The sequence below is a fragment of the Hemiscyllium ocellatum genome, chromosome 11 (genome assembly GCF_020745735.1).
Source record: "Hemiscyllium ocellatum isolate sHemOce1 chromosome 11, sHemOce1.pat.X.cur, whole genome shotgun sequence".
NCBI classification, from domain to species: domain Eukaryota; kingdom Metazoa; phylum Chordata; class Chondrichthyes; order Orectolobiformes; family Hemiscylliidae; genus Hemiscyllium; species Hemiscyllium ocellatum.
The window spans coordinates 40,560,705-40,575,066 of record NC_083411.1 but is presented as its reverse complement, the minus strand read 5'-3'; the positions used below and the strand labels follow the sequence as shown (position 1 = coordinate 40,575,066).

At 46.6% G+C, this 14,362-nt stretch overlaps 1 protein-coding gene across 1 annotated transcript in view; it reads right to left on the bottom strand.

Moving 5' to 3' along the window:
- Nucleotides 1–14,362, bottom strand: part of LOC132820310 (cyclic nucleotide-gated olfactory channel-like) — a 40,470-nt gene that overhangs the window by 13,072 nt on the left and 13,036 nt on the right. The window contains exons 3-4 of the mRNA XM_060832335.1: nucleotides 13,587–13,761; nucleotides 13,228–13,328 (exon numbers count right to left, since the gene is read on the bottom strand). Of these exons, the coding sequence (XP_060688318.1) occupies nucleotides 13,228–13,328; nucleotides 13,587–13,761 (276 nt within the window). The remainder of the gene's footprint in view (nucleotides 1–13,227; nucleotides 13,329–13,586; nucleotides 13,762–14,362) is intronic.

Sequence of the window (14,362 nt, the reverse complement as noted above, 5' to 3'; positions counted from 1 at the left end):
CAGAAACACCCTGGGTAACATGCACTAACTGTAAACAAAAACAAGTTGCTGGAAAAGGTTAGCAGGTCTGGCTGCATCTGTAAAGAGAAATTAGAACTTGAGGAAGGGTCACCGGACATGAAACATTAACTCTGATTCCTCTTTAAAGATACTGCTGGACCTGCTGAACTTCTATTTTTGTTTCTGATTTACAGCATCCGTGGTGCTTTCAGTTTTTAATGTGTGCTAATCATGCACAGAAACACACTGAGAACCACGTTAATCACACACATTAGGAAATTCGCGAAACATTAATCACATCAAAACATACTGAGAAACACATGTTAATCACACACAAAAACACATAGGGAAAATTGTGTTAATCATTTGTATCACAGACATATCAGTCACACATATTGTCCTTCACTGACTAACTTTGATGAAACAGAAACTGCTCCTTCAGAACCCTTATTGCCTCAGATGGCGCATACCCATATTCTGTACAGGCAAACTTCGGTTCTGCCTTCACAACAGAGAGTCCAAATTGCCTCCCAGAAATTGTAGGGAAACAAGGGTGGAGAAGGTGCAATTAATAAAAATCTGAATCAGTAAGAAAATTGTGCTGAGGAAAGTAAAGAAGTTAAAGGCTGACAAATCCCCAAGGCATCCCAGAATACCAAAGGAAGAGGCCCTGGAAATACTGGATGTATTAGTGGTCATTTTCCAGAATACTATAGATTTTAGAACAATTCTTACAAACTGGAGAGTGAAAAATGTAACTTCACTATTTAAAAGTTGATGAACAGAGGAAAGAAAACAAGTATCGACCAGTTAGCCCCACGTCAGTAATGGGGAAAATGCATGAGTCTATTATAAAAGAACAATAACAGAACATTTGCAAAATATAAACAGGATTGGACAAAAGGGCTTATGAAAGGCAAAAAATTAAACATGCTTAACAAATCTACCAGAGGATGCAATAAGATAAAGGAGAATCTGTGAATCTGGTGTACGCCTCCAACCTCATAGTCCCACAACCCCGCACCGCCCGTTTCTACCTCCTGCCCAAAATCCACAAACCTGCCTGCCCCGGCCGACCCATTGTCTCAGCCTGCTCCTGCCCCACCGAACTCATCTCCCAATACCTCGACACGGTCCTGTCCCCTTTAGTCCAAGAACTCCCCACCTACGTTCGGGACACCACCCACGCCCTCCACCTCCTCCAGGATTTTCGCTTCCCCGGTCCCCAACGCCTTATTTTCACTATGGACATCCAGTCCCTGTACACCTCCAACCCCCATCACGAAGGACTCAAAGCCCTCTGCTTCTTCCTTTCCCGCCGCACCAACCAGTACCCTTCCACTGACACCCTCCTTCGACTGACTGAACTGGTCCTCACCCTGAATAACTTCTCTTTTCAATCCTCCCACTTCCTCCAAACTAAAGGAGTTGCCATGGGCATCCGCATGGGCCCCAGCTATGCCTGCCTGTTCGTAGGATATGTGGAACAGTCCATCTTCCGCAACTACACTGGCACCACCCCCCACCTTTTCCTCCGCTACATCGATGACTGTATCGGCGCTGCCTCGTGCTCCCACGAGGAAGTTGAACAGTTGATCAACTTTACTAACACCTTCCATCCCGACCTTAAATTCACCTGGACTGTCTCAGACTCCTCCCTCCCCTTCCTAGACCTTTCCATCTCTATCTCGGGCGACCGACTCAACACAGACATCTACTATAAATCGACTGACTCCCACAGCTACCTGGACTACACCTCCTCCCACCCTGCCCCCTGCAAAAACTCCATCCCATATTCCCAATTCCTTCGTCTCCGCCGCATCTGCTCCCAGGAGGACCAGTTCCAACACCGCACAGCCCAGATGGCCTCCTTCTTCAAGGACCGCAGATTCCCCCCAGACGTGATCGACGATGCCCTCCACCGCATCTCCTCCACTTCCCGCTCCTCCGCCCTTGAGCCCCGCTCCTCCAACCGCCACCAAGACAGAACCCCACTGGTTCTCACCTACCACCCCACCAACCTCCGCATACAACGTATCATCCGCCGTCATTTCTGCCACCTCCAAACGGACCCCACCACCAAGGATATATTTCCCTCCCCTCCCCTATCAGCGTTCCGCAAGGACCACTCCCTTCGTGACTCCCTCGTCAGATCCACACCCCCCACCAACCCAACCTCCACCCCCGGCACTTTCCCCTGCGACTGCAGAAAATGTAAAACTTGCGCCCACACCTCCACACTCACTTCCCTCCAAGGCCCCAAGGGATCCTTCCATATCCGCCACAAGTTCACCTGTACCTCCACACACATCATCTATTGCATCCGCTGCACCCAATGTGGCCTCCTCTATATTGGGGAGACAGGCCGCTTACTTGCGGAACGCTTCAGAGAACACCTCTGGGACGCCCGGACCAACCAACCCAACCACCCCGTGGCTCAACACTTTAACTCTCCCTCCCACTCCACCGAGGACATGCAGGTCCTTGGACTCCTCCATCGGCAGAACATAACAACACGACGGCTGGAGGAGGAGCGCCTCATCTTCCGACTGGGAACCCTCCAACCACAAGGTATGAATTCAGATTTCTCCAGTTTCCTCATTTCCCCTCCCCCCACCTTGTCTCAGTCGGTTCCCTCAACTCAGCACCGCCCTCCTAACCTGCAATCTCCTTCCTGACCTCTCCGCCCCCACCCCACTCCGGCCTATCACCCTCACCTTGACCTCTTTCCACCTATCCCACCTCCATCGCCCCTCCCCCAAGTCCCTCCTCCCTACCTTTTATCTTAGCCTGCTTGGCTACTCTCTCTCATTCCTGATGAAGGGCTTATGCTCGAAACGTCGAATTCCTTATTCCTGAGATGCTGCCTGGCCTGCTGTGCTTTGACCAGCAACACATTTTCAGCTGTGATCTCCAGCATCTGCAGACCTCATTTTTTCCTATTTGAATTTTCAGCAAGCTTTTGATAAAATTTCTCATAAGAGGATGGTGGACAAAGTTAATAGGAGGTAATATATTGACATGGATTGAGAATTTGTTGACGGACAGGAAACCAAGAGTGGCCATGAATAGGCCTCATTCTGGGTGGTAGGCCGTGACTGGTGGGCTATCACAATGACCTTGGATCTTAGCTATTTGCAATATGTGAAAATGACCCGGATGAGGGAATCAAATACAACATTAACAAGTTTTACTTTTGTTCACTCATGAGATGTGGACCACAGAGAAATGAAATTGTTTCCTGATCAGGAATCTGGGTGATGCTAAGGTGCTCTGAGCATTACATGAGCAGCTGCTGGCCCTTTGACACCCAGGATGACTGTAAGCCTGATTCTTTTGGCTGCTCAGTCCATGGTGAATTGGACAAACTGTCCTGCATTCCTGTAATTCAGTGAGTACACAGTAGCTCCCTATCTGGAGATACCACACAGCTCTATAGCTGTGGTTTGAAAGGAGTCAGTGGTGAGGAGGTTCATTGTTGCTGTGATTTTCAGTGTCACAGGCATCGTGCTGCCTCCCAAGCTGAGCAATTGTAAATCTGCCTGCACGAGGTGACAGATGTAGTGACGGTGTCCTGAGTCATGTGAAGATATCTCCAACACCGCAGTACACACATCTGCAGGGAGCTGCAATGTCACAAACATACCCTCTCAAAGTGCATCTTCTCCCCGTAAACCCCATTCTCAGTACACCCTCTCTCAGTACGTCCTTTGTTGCTACAACGCCTCTCAGTATAGTTCATTTGTGATGCCCCTTTTTGGGATATTCCCTCCAGGTGTCATCCCTCTCTCTATATCACCCCATTTTGGTACCCCCCTCCCTCCCCCGACTCTCTCTCTCTTTTCTCTTTCTCCCCACCCCAGCATAGGAACCTTTTTACTGCAGTCAATGCTTCATTTCAGCCTGAAATCCTTACTAAGCGCTCATGCAGTGTGTTACGTTTTGTTTCTCCTCACTTCACACATAGTTGCGCTTAGTGCTGTGCATGAACTTATGCAAAGAGAGTTTAGACCCCTTCCTCTTTCTGCTGTGCATTCTCACTGAGGGACTCAATATGGATTTGCCAGAAGACAAAATGCTGCATGGGTACTGCATGGATACGACCTCCTTTGAATTTATTTTTCTTTCCAATTTTTCATCCTTAAATCCTCCCCCTCTCAGCCACACTCTTCCTTCTAACACTGGAGATGGTCTTCTTTCCTCTGGTATTGCATCTGCCATGTTTCAATCTCCTCAGTCATTGGGACCCCATTCACCATTTCCCTTGACCTTCCTGAACTTCCCTTTCAACCCACATCCATTGCCTTTCCCACGCCCACCTTCAGCCTGGCCATTGCATCTTCTCCCATTCTGTCCTGCCTTTCCCCTTCCAGCTTGCCTCATGATCCCATTGTGTTGCCAACTCTTCGTGTGCAATTCCTTCCTTCATGGTGCCGCTTGCCCCTATTACTCTTCTCCTACCTCCTAGTTGTCCACCTCTATTCCTCAGGATCTTTTTGGTATTAATCCAACACGGTGGCTCAGTGGTTAGCAGCACCAGGGACCCAGGTTTGATTCCAGTCTTGGGCGACTGTCTGTGTGGAGTTTGCACATTCTTTCTGTATCTGCGTGGGTTTCCTCCGGGTGCTCCGGTTTCCTCCCATAGTCCAAGATTTGCAGGTCAGGTGAACTGGCCATGGTAAATCGCCAGTAGTGTTAGGTGCATTAGTCAGATGGAAATGGGTCTGGGTGGGTTTACTCTTTGGAGGGTCAGTGTGGACTGGTTGGCCGAAGGGCCTGTTTCCACACTGTAGGGAATCTAATCTAATCTAAATGATGCCCTTTCAGTTTAACCCCCAACACACCTTTATCTGTAACTGTTCTGTAGAGTCACTTGAGCCAACTCCAGCCTCGTGTCAGCCAGTGTGGCTGCTTCACAGGCACTGGCCCAAAATGCTGAAAAGTTCTGAGAACGTAAAAGCAAACATTTAACCCATCCATCAGAGGACTGAATTTTTGCCTCCCTCACAAATAGGTTCTCCCATCCACCTGTCAAACAACTCTGGGGTTACCATGGAAACACACACATAGACACACAATTCATGCAATGAAACCATTAGACATAGAAGCAGAAGTAGGCAAGTCAGCCCATTGAATTGCTCTGCATTCAGTTATATCATGGCTGATCTGATATTCCTCAACTCCACGTTCTTGCCTTTTATCCACAACCCTTGATTCCCCTATTGATTAAAAATCTGTCTGTCACAGTCTTGAACACACTTAATGGCCCAGCTTCAATGTAGTAAAGAATTTCAGATTCAATATCTGAGAAGAAATTTCTCCTCATTTCTGTCTTAAATGTGGAGACCTTATTCTGAAATCATTGCCTCTGGTTCAAGGCTCTCCCATAAGAGGGAACAACCTCTCCACATCGAATCTGTCAAGTCCTCTTAGAACCTTGCATGTTCCAATATGGTCATCTCTCATTCTTTTAAAGTCCAACAGGAACATGCCCAACTTATTCAAGCTCTGCTCATAAAACAGTCACTTCATACATGCTATCATCACGTGAACCTTCTTCAGACTGCCTCCAATACCTTGCCTGGGAAAAGAACCCAAAAATGTTCACACTATTCAAGCTGAGGTTTGACTAGTGCATTGTACAGTGTTAGCAGAACCTCCCTCTGATATCCTATTCCTTTGAAATATAGGCTAACATCCTTTTTGTCTTCCCTATTAACCCACTAAGAATGGATGCAAGCTTTTTTGTGATTTAAGAAAAGGACATTATGATCTCTGTTGCATAGCTTTCTGCAGTCTTTCTTCATTTAAATAATATTCAGCTTTCTACTCTTCAGACAGTCAATAGACAATAGGCAATAGGTGCTGGAGTAGGTCATCCGGCCCTTCTAGCTAGCACCACCATTCATTATGATCATGGCTGATCATCCACAATCAGTATCCTGTTCCTGCCTTATCCCCATAACCCTTGATTCCATTATCTTTAAGAGCTCTATCCATCTCTTTCTTGAAAGTATCCAGAGACTTGGCCTCCACTGCCTTCTGGGGCAGAGCATTCCATATATCCACCACTCTCTGGGTGAAGAGGTTTCTCCTCAACTCTGTTCTAAATGGCCTACCCCTTATTTTTAAACTGTGTCCTCTAGTTCTGGACTCACCCATCAGCGGAAACGTGCTTCCTGCCTCCAGAGTGTCCAATCCTTTAATAATCTTATATGTCTCAATCACTTCTCCTCCCATCCTTCTAAACTAGTGCATACAAGCCCAGTCGCTCCAATCTGTAAATATATGATAGTCCCGCCATTCTGGGAATTGACCTCGTGAACCTACATTGCATTCCCTCAATAGCCAGAATGCCCTTCCTCAAATTTGGATACCAAAGCTGCACACAATACTCCAGATGCGGTCTCACTAGGGCCCTGTGCATCTGCAGAAGGACCTCTTTGCTCCTATACTCAATGCCTTTTGTTATGAAGGCCAGCATGTCATTAGCTTTCTTCACTGCCTGCTTGTACGTGCATGCTTGCTTTTATTGACTGATGTACAAGAACACCTAGATCTCATTGTACTTCCCCTTTACCTAACTTGACTTCATTTAGATAGTAATCTAACTTCCTGTTCTTGCCACCAAAGTGGATAACCACACATTTATCCAGATTAAACTGCATCTGGCTTCATCTGCCTACTCACCTAGCATGTCCAAGTCATCCTGCATTCTCATAACATCCTCCTCACATTTCACCCTGCCACTCAGCTTTGTGTCATCAGCAAATTTACGAATATTACGTTTAATGCCTTCATCTATATCATGAATGTATATTGTAAACAGCTGCGGTCCCAGCACCAAACCTTGTGGTACCCCACTGGTCACCACCTGCAATTCCGAAAGGGACCCGTTTATCACTTGAGGTTGGAATCGAATCTGGGTCCCTGGCGCTGTGAGGCAGCAGTGCTAACCACTGAGCCACCATGTCACCCCCAAGGTTCCCCATCATGGACTGGTTAGCAAGGTTAGATCACATGGAATACAGGAAAGGTTAGCAATTTGGATACAAAATTGGCTCAATGTAGGAAACAAACAGTTCTTCCTAGCCATATCAGAAAATCTACAGAAGAATCCATACACTAAACAAACAGTTCTTCCTAGCCATATCAGAAACCAAACAGACCCCACCACCAGGGATATATTTCCCTCCCCTCCCCTATCAGCGTTCCGCAAAGACCACTCCCTTCGTGACTCCCTCGTCAGATCCACACCCCCCACCAACCCAACATCCACTCCCAGCACCTTCCCTTGCAACCGCAGGAAATGTAAAACTTGCGCCCACACCTCCTCCCTTACTTCTCTCCAAGGCCCCAAGGGATACTTCCATATCCGCCACAAATTCACCTGCACCTTCACACACATCATCTATTGCATCCGCTGCACCCGATGTGGCCTCCTCTATATTGGGGAGACGGGCTGCCTACTTGCGGAACGCTTCAGGGAACACCTCTGGGACGCCCGGACCAACCAACCCAACCACCCCGTGGCTCAACACTTTAACTCTCCCTCCCACTCCACCGAGGACATGCAGGTCCTTGGACTCCTCCATCGGCAGAACATAACAACACGACGGTTGGAGGAAGAGCGCCTCATCTTCCGCCTGGGAACCCTCCAACCACAAGGAATGAACTCAGATTTCTCCAGTTTCCTAATTTCCCCTCCCTCCACTTGTCTCAGTCGGTTCCCTCAACTCAGCACCGCCCTCCTAACCTGCAATCTTCTGCCTGACCTCTCCGCCCCCACCACACTCCAGCCTATCACCCTCACCTTGACCTCCTTCCACCTATCACATCTCCATCGCCCCTCCCCCAAGTCCCTCCTCCCTACCTTTTATCTTAGCCTGCCTGGCACACTCTCCTCATTCCTGATGAAGGGCTCTGGCCCGAAACATCGAATTTCCTGTTCCTAGGATGCTGCCTAACCTGCTGTGCTTTAACCAGCAACACATTTTCAGCTCTGATCTCCAGCATCTGCAGACCTCACTTTTTACTCAATGTAGGAAACAGAGAGTGGTGGTGGCGACTATTTTTTCGGAGTGGAAGCTTGTGACCAATGGTGTGCCACATTGATTGGTGTCATGTCCACTGCTTTTTGTCATTCATGTAGAAGGTTTGGATGTGAATATAGTGAACAGCAATAAAGGTTCCCTCACTGTACAACGTGACATAGGACATAGAACACAGGACAGCACAGTACAAGCCCTTTGCCCCTCGATATTGAGCAGGCCTTTTATCCTATTCAAAGATCAGATTAACCTGCATACCATTCATTGTACTATCTTCCATAGGCCTATCCAAGAGTCGCTTAAATGTCTTTACAGTATGTAACTCTATTACCGCTGTTGGCAGTACATTCCACGCACCGATCACTCTCTGTGTAAAGAACCTACCTCTTACATCTCCCCTAAACTTTCCTCCAATTACCTTAAAACTGTGCCCCCTCCTGATAGACATTTCCACCAATGAAAAAGTCTCTGGCTATCCACTCTGTCTATGCCTTTCATTACCTCTATCAAGTCACCTCTCATCCTTCTTCGCTCCAATGAGAAAATCCCTACCTTCCTCAACTTATCATTAGACATGCCCTCTAATCCAGGCATCCTAGTAAATCTCCTCTGCACCCTCTCTAAAACTTCCACATCCTTCCTATAATGAGGCAACCAGAACTGAACACAGTTGTAACCAGGGCTTTATAGAGCTGCAGCATAACCTCACGGCTTTTAAACTCAATTCCCCTGCTAATGAAAGCCAACTCACTATACACCTTCTTAATAACCTGATCAACCTGGGTGGCAACTTTGAGGGATCTCTGGAAAGGGACCCCAAGATCCCTCGGTTCCCACTTCCAAGAATCCTGCCTTTAACCCTGTATTTACATTCAAATTTAACCTTCCAAACTGAATGACTTCACACTTTTCCAGGTTGAACTCTATCTGCCACTTGTCAGCCCAGTTCTACATCATGTCAATGTCCTGTTGCAAACTACAATCCCCCTGCACCAACCTTTGTGTCATTGGCAAACTTACTAACCCATGCTTCCACTTTCTCATTCAAGTCATTTGTAAAAATGACAAATAGTAGATGTCCCAAAATCGATCCCTGCTCACCCTGCTTTCCAAGTACCACTACCCTCTCTCTTCTATGGGCCAGCCAATTCTGTAAACAGACAGGCTGGTCTCTCTGTATCCAATGCCTCCTTACTTTCTGACCATGGAGAACCATAACAAATGCCTTAGTAAAATCCATGTACACCAAATCCACTGCTCTACCTTCATCAATGTGTTTTGTTACATCCTCAAAGAATTCAATCAGGTTTATGAGCATGACCTGCCCCTCACAAAGCCACACTGACTACTGCTAATCAAACTCTGGTTTTCCAAGTAATCATAAATCCTGTCTCTCAGAATTCTCTTCAATATTTTGCCCACCACTTCCTATTCCTTTTCTTGAACAAGATGAAGGGCTTAGGCCCGAAATATTGATTGTCCTGCTCCTCGGATACTGCTGACCTGCTGTGGTTTTCCAGCACTACACTCTCGACTTTGATCTCCAGCATCTGCGGTCCTGACTTTCTCCTTATACACTTAATGGTAATGTTCTGGGGAGTATTGCCAAACTAAAAGACCTTATGTGCAGGTTCATAGCTCCTTGAAAGAGGAAACCAGGGAAGAGATTGCAGAGCCTTTGGCTTTGATCTTTATGTTGTCATTGTCTTCAGAAATAGTGCCAGAAGACTGGAGGATAGCAAATGTTATTCACTTGTTCAAGAAGGGGAGTAGAGTCACCCTGGTAATTATAGACCTGTGAGTCTTACTTCGGTTGTGGGTAAAGTGTTGGAAAAGGTTGTAAGAGATAGGATTTATAACCATCTAGAGAGGAATAAGTTGATTAAGGATAGTTAACATGATTTTGCAAAGGGTAGGTCGTGCCTCACAAACCTTATTGATTTCTTTGAGAAGGTGACCAAGCAGATGGATGAGGGTAAAACAGTTGATGTGGTGTATACGGATTTCAGTAAGGTATTTGATAAGGCTTCCCACAGTAGACTATTGCACAGAAGTATGGAGGCATGGAAGTGAGGGTGATTTAGTGGTTTGGATCAGAAGTTGGCTTGCTGAAAGAATACAGAGGGTGGTGGTTGATGGAAAATGTTCATCCTGGAGTTCAGTCATCCCCTCCTCCATCCACCCATTGTACTCTTTGCTATTTTCTCCCTCGCTTCCCCCCTCCACCCCCCCCCCCCTTTTATCTCTCCATCCTGGCGGCTCCCTGATGAAGGGCTTTTGCCCAAAATGTCAATTTTCCTGCTCTCAGATGCTGCCTGACCTGCTGTGCTTTTCCAGCACTACTCTAATCCAGACTCTGTTCAGTTACTAGTGGTGTACTGCAAGGATCTGTTTTGGGGCTACTGCTATTTGTCATTTTTATAAATATCCTGAATGAGGGCGTAGAAGGATGGGTTTGCAAATGTAACAATGAGTGATCATTAATAAAACATTGTTTTAGCAGCAATTCAAAAACTCGTCCAAAAATTGCAAATGGAGTAGAGTGTGGTCAAACAGTGTTAAGGAGCCTGATGGCTTGGGGAAAGAAACTATTGCACAGAGTGGCTGTGAGAGACTGAATGCTCCAGTATCTTCTGTCAGATGGCAGGAGAGAGAAGAGTTTGAATGAAGGATGCGTGGGGTTGCCCACAATGCTGTTAGCCTTGTGCTTGCAGCATGTGGTGTAAATGTCTGTAATGGAGGGAAGAGAGCCTATAATGATCTTCTCAGCTCTCCTCATTATCCGTTGTAGGTCTGACAATCCGAGACAGTGCAATTCCTGAATCAGCCAGTGATGTAGCAGCTCAGGATACTCTCAATGAGCCTTCTGTAGAATGTGCTGAGGATGGGGGATGGGAGGTGGGCTTTCCTCAGCCTGCGCAGAAAGTAGAGATGCTGCTGGACTGTCTTGTCTATGGAGCTGGTATTGAGGGAACAGGTAAGATTCTCCGCCATGTGGATGCCAAGAAATTTGGTGCTCTTCACTATCTCCACTGGGGAGCCGTCAATTTCCAGCAGAGAGTGGTCGCTCCATACCTTCCTGAAGTCAACAGACATCTCTTTCATCTTGTCCATGTTCAGAGACAGGTTGTTTGCTCTGCATCTGTCCATTAGCCACTGCACCTCCTCGGTATGCTGACTCGTCATTCATGCTAATGAGACCCACTACTGCCGTGTCATCAGCGAACATAATAATATGATTCGAGCTGTGCATTGCTGTCTGTCTATCAGCAAGGTGAACAGAGGTGGACTGAGCACACAGCCCTGGGGTGAGGGGGACACGTGCTCAGTGTGATGGTGTTGGGGGCACTGTTCACAATCCGGACTGACTGAGCTTTCCCAGTCAGGAAGTCCAGGATCCAGCTACATTTATTTATTTAGGCCCAACAGACTCAGTTTTCCAATCAGGTACTGAGGAATGATAGTGTTAAATGCAGAACTGAAGTCTACGAACTATAGTCTGACATAGGTGTCCTTCTTCTCCAGGTGGGCAAGGGCCAGATAGAGGGTGGAGATGGCATCATGTGTTAAGCGGTTGAGACGATACGCAAACTGCAGTGTCCTGTGAAGAGGGCAGCAATGTCGTAATATGCTTCATCACAAGCCTCTCGCAATGGTGAGGTAGTCGTTGAGGCAGGACACTGAAGACATCTTCAGCACGGGGCCAATGATAGCGGCCTTGAAACACATTGGAACTATGGTGCAATTCAGGGAGATTTTAAAGCTACCCATGAGAACATCTGCCAGCACATCAGATAATCCTCTGAGCAGTCTATTAGGGATGTTATCTGGTCCAGCAGCCTTACGTGGGTTGACTCTGCATAGGGTTTTCCTCGCGTTAGCTGTGCTAAGACACAACAAATGGTTATTGGGATTGGGGTATGCTCTTCCTCGCTGCCACGTCATTTCATCCCTCAAACTGTGCCTCAAGTTATTCAACTCATCCGGGTGGGAAGCACCATCAGCACAAGCAGGCGATGCTGCTTTGTGGTTAGTAATGGCTTGAATATCCTTCCACATGCTTCACATATCAGTGCTGCCTTGAAAAAGCCTGTGTATTCTCTGTGCATGTGCATACTTTGATGGCCCGGGTCAGGTTGGCCCTCGCTGTTGTTAGGGCCACCTTGTCATCTACTCTGAAGGCGGAACCACGGGGCCTCAGCAGTGGTTTGTTTAATATTCATGTCGGCAGATTTGGAAAGGACTTATGAAATTATTTCACAGCCCACATGAAAGTAACTGTGAGGAGACTGTTAAATAGGAAAATAAAGGTAGGGGTATCAATTTTCTGGATGTCAGTCTCAGATGGATAGTGTCAGGAAAAATGTTTTGAAATTTTGTTTTGCTGAGTGACTTAAAATCTTTCTTTCTTACTTTTTCTTTCTTTAGGTGAATTGGCCATGCTAAATTGCCCGTAGTGTTAGGTAAGGAGTAAATGTAGGGGTATGGGTGGGTTTCGCTTCGGCGGGTCGGTGTGGACTTGTTGGGCCGAAGGGCCTGTTTCCACACTGTAAGTCTAATCTAATCTAATCTAATCTTCTTCTTTTATGTCATGAACATTTTTACTGTCCTGAAGCAAAATCTGCTTTCTCATGTGAATGTGTTTGAGTGACTAAGCACCATAGTGATTAACTTAACAAAACAAAAGGCAGGTTTCATTCCGGGATCTGACTTGCCCAGTACTATCATTAATTGGAGTCACAATGACAGTGTTACAGCTGTAGTTTGGGAGATTCTGCAAAAGTAGCCGTGCATCTTGCAGAAAACTGATTCCTTGGTTGAACATCACTCTGAGGCAGTTGTGGACACATATACATACCATAATATCCTGGCTTTTGTCGTCTTTCAGACAAGAGAACTGGCTGCAATTTACAACCTGAAAATGAATTGGGATATTGGAGCAAACAATGATCCAACACCTGACTGTGTCTGAATGTTTCAATCCCATGTAGTTGGAAAATCGACAGGCCCAATGCCAGTCTCTCTCAATCTCTCTCTCTATATCTCTCTGTCTGTAGTGTTCTGCCACAGGGTTCCACTTCACTACAATTCACCTGGGCCTGAAGATGCCAATCTTGGTCAGCACTATTGCTACAGTGTGAGTATCTGGATGATTGCTCAGTAATGTCATCTTTACCTGCACACCAGGAAGCACCAGTTATAGATGACAGGTAAGGTGATGACAGTCAGCCAGAGGTAATACACACTGTCGGCCGGGTCCAGCACAAACACTGACCGCTTTCTGCAAAACAAACAGGAACCCAGAATCAAACAGGTGGAAGGACCTTTCCATGTGAGCAGAAACAGCCCAATATTCACACCATTCACATTCCCAGATAAACGTGGAGTTAGTTGATGGGGTCAGCAGCTCGCTGTACAGTACTTGCCTCACACTGTGTATCACTCAGTCAATATCCTACTCATTGCAAGAGACCTGGAGCCATCTGACTGGCCAGAGGTATATGTTATGTTACTTTCCCAGGTTTCCTGAGCTACTTGCCTTTTCTTTCGGGGTTGGCCCTCCTCCTGGGCAGTGTTACTGCTCACTCTGCTGACCACTGTCCGCAGCTCGGGTCCCCGAAACCTCTCCAGGAAGGAGTCAGGCCTCGGCTCCTTTTCCTGTAGACTCCTGTGGGCCCAGTCCCTCAGGACAACAACCAGATGAACAATCCTGAGAGTGAGACACAGAGATAGTGAGGGGTGGGGGAGAGATTTACACTGGGCAATTTAGGGATTAGGGTGAGACAGAGATTAAATCAGAAGGAGTAGGAATTAAAGCGATTAACATAGAGACAGAGTGAGGGGCTACAGGGAGTTAACGAAGTGAGACTGAGAGATTAGGGACAGATTAACAGAGAGAGTGATGGGTTAGAGAAAGATCAATACAGATAGAGTGAGTAGTTAGAGATTAAAACTGACAGTGTGAGGGGTTAGAGAGAGATTAACATTTGGAAAGTGAAGAGCTAGTGGGAGATTAAAGCAGAGTGAACGAGGGGTTAGAGAGAGATTGACACCGTGATAGTGCTGGATACAGAAAGACTAATAGGAAGAGATTGAGGTTAGAGAGAGATTAACACAGAGAATGAGGCATGTGAGAAAGATAAACACCAGGACTGTGAGGGGTCATTCAGGGATTAACACAGAAAGAATGAGGGTTATAGAGAGATTAACTGATTATCTTGTCATTTGCAGATTAATTCAGATTGTGTGGTGTTAGACTAGCTGGGATCAATGACTGTCAGTGTGACTCCTCAGAGTATACTGCAGTTAGT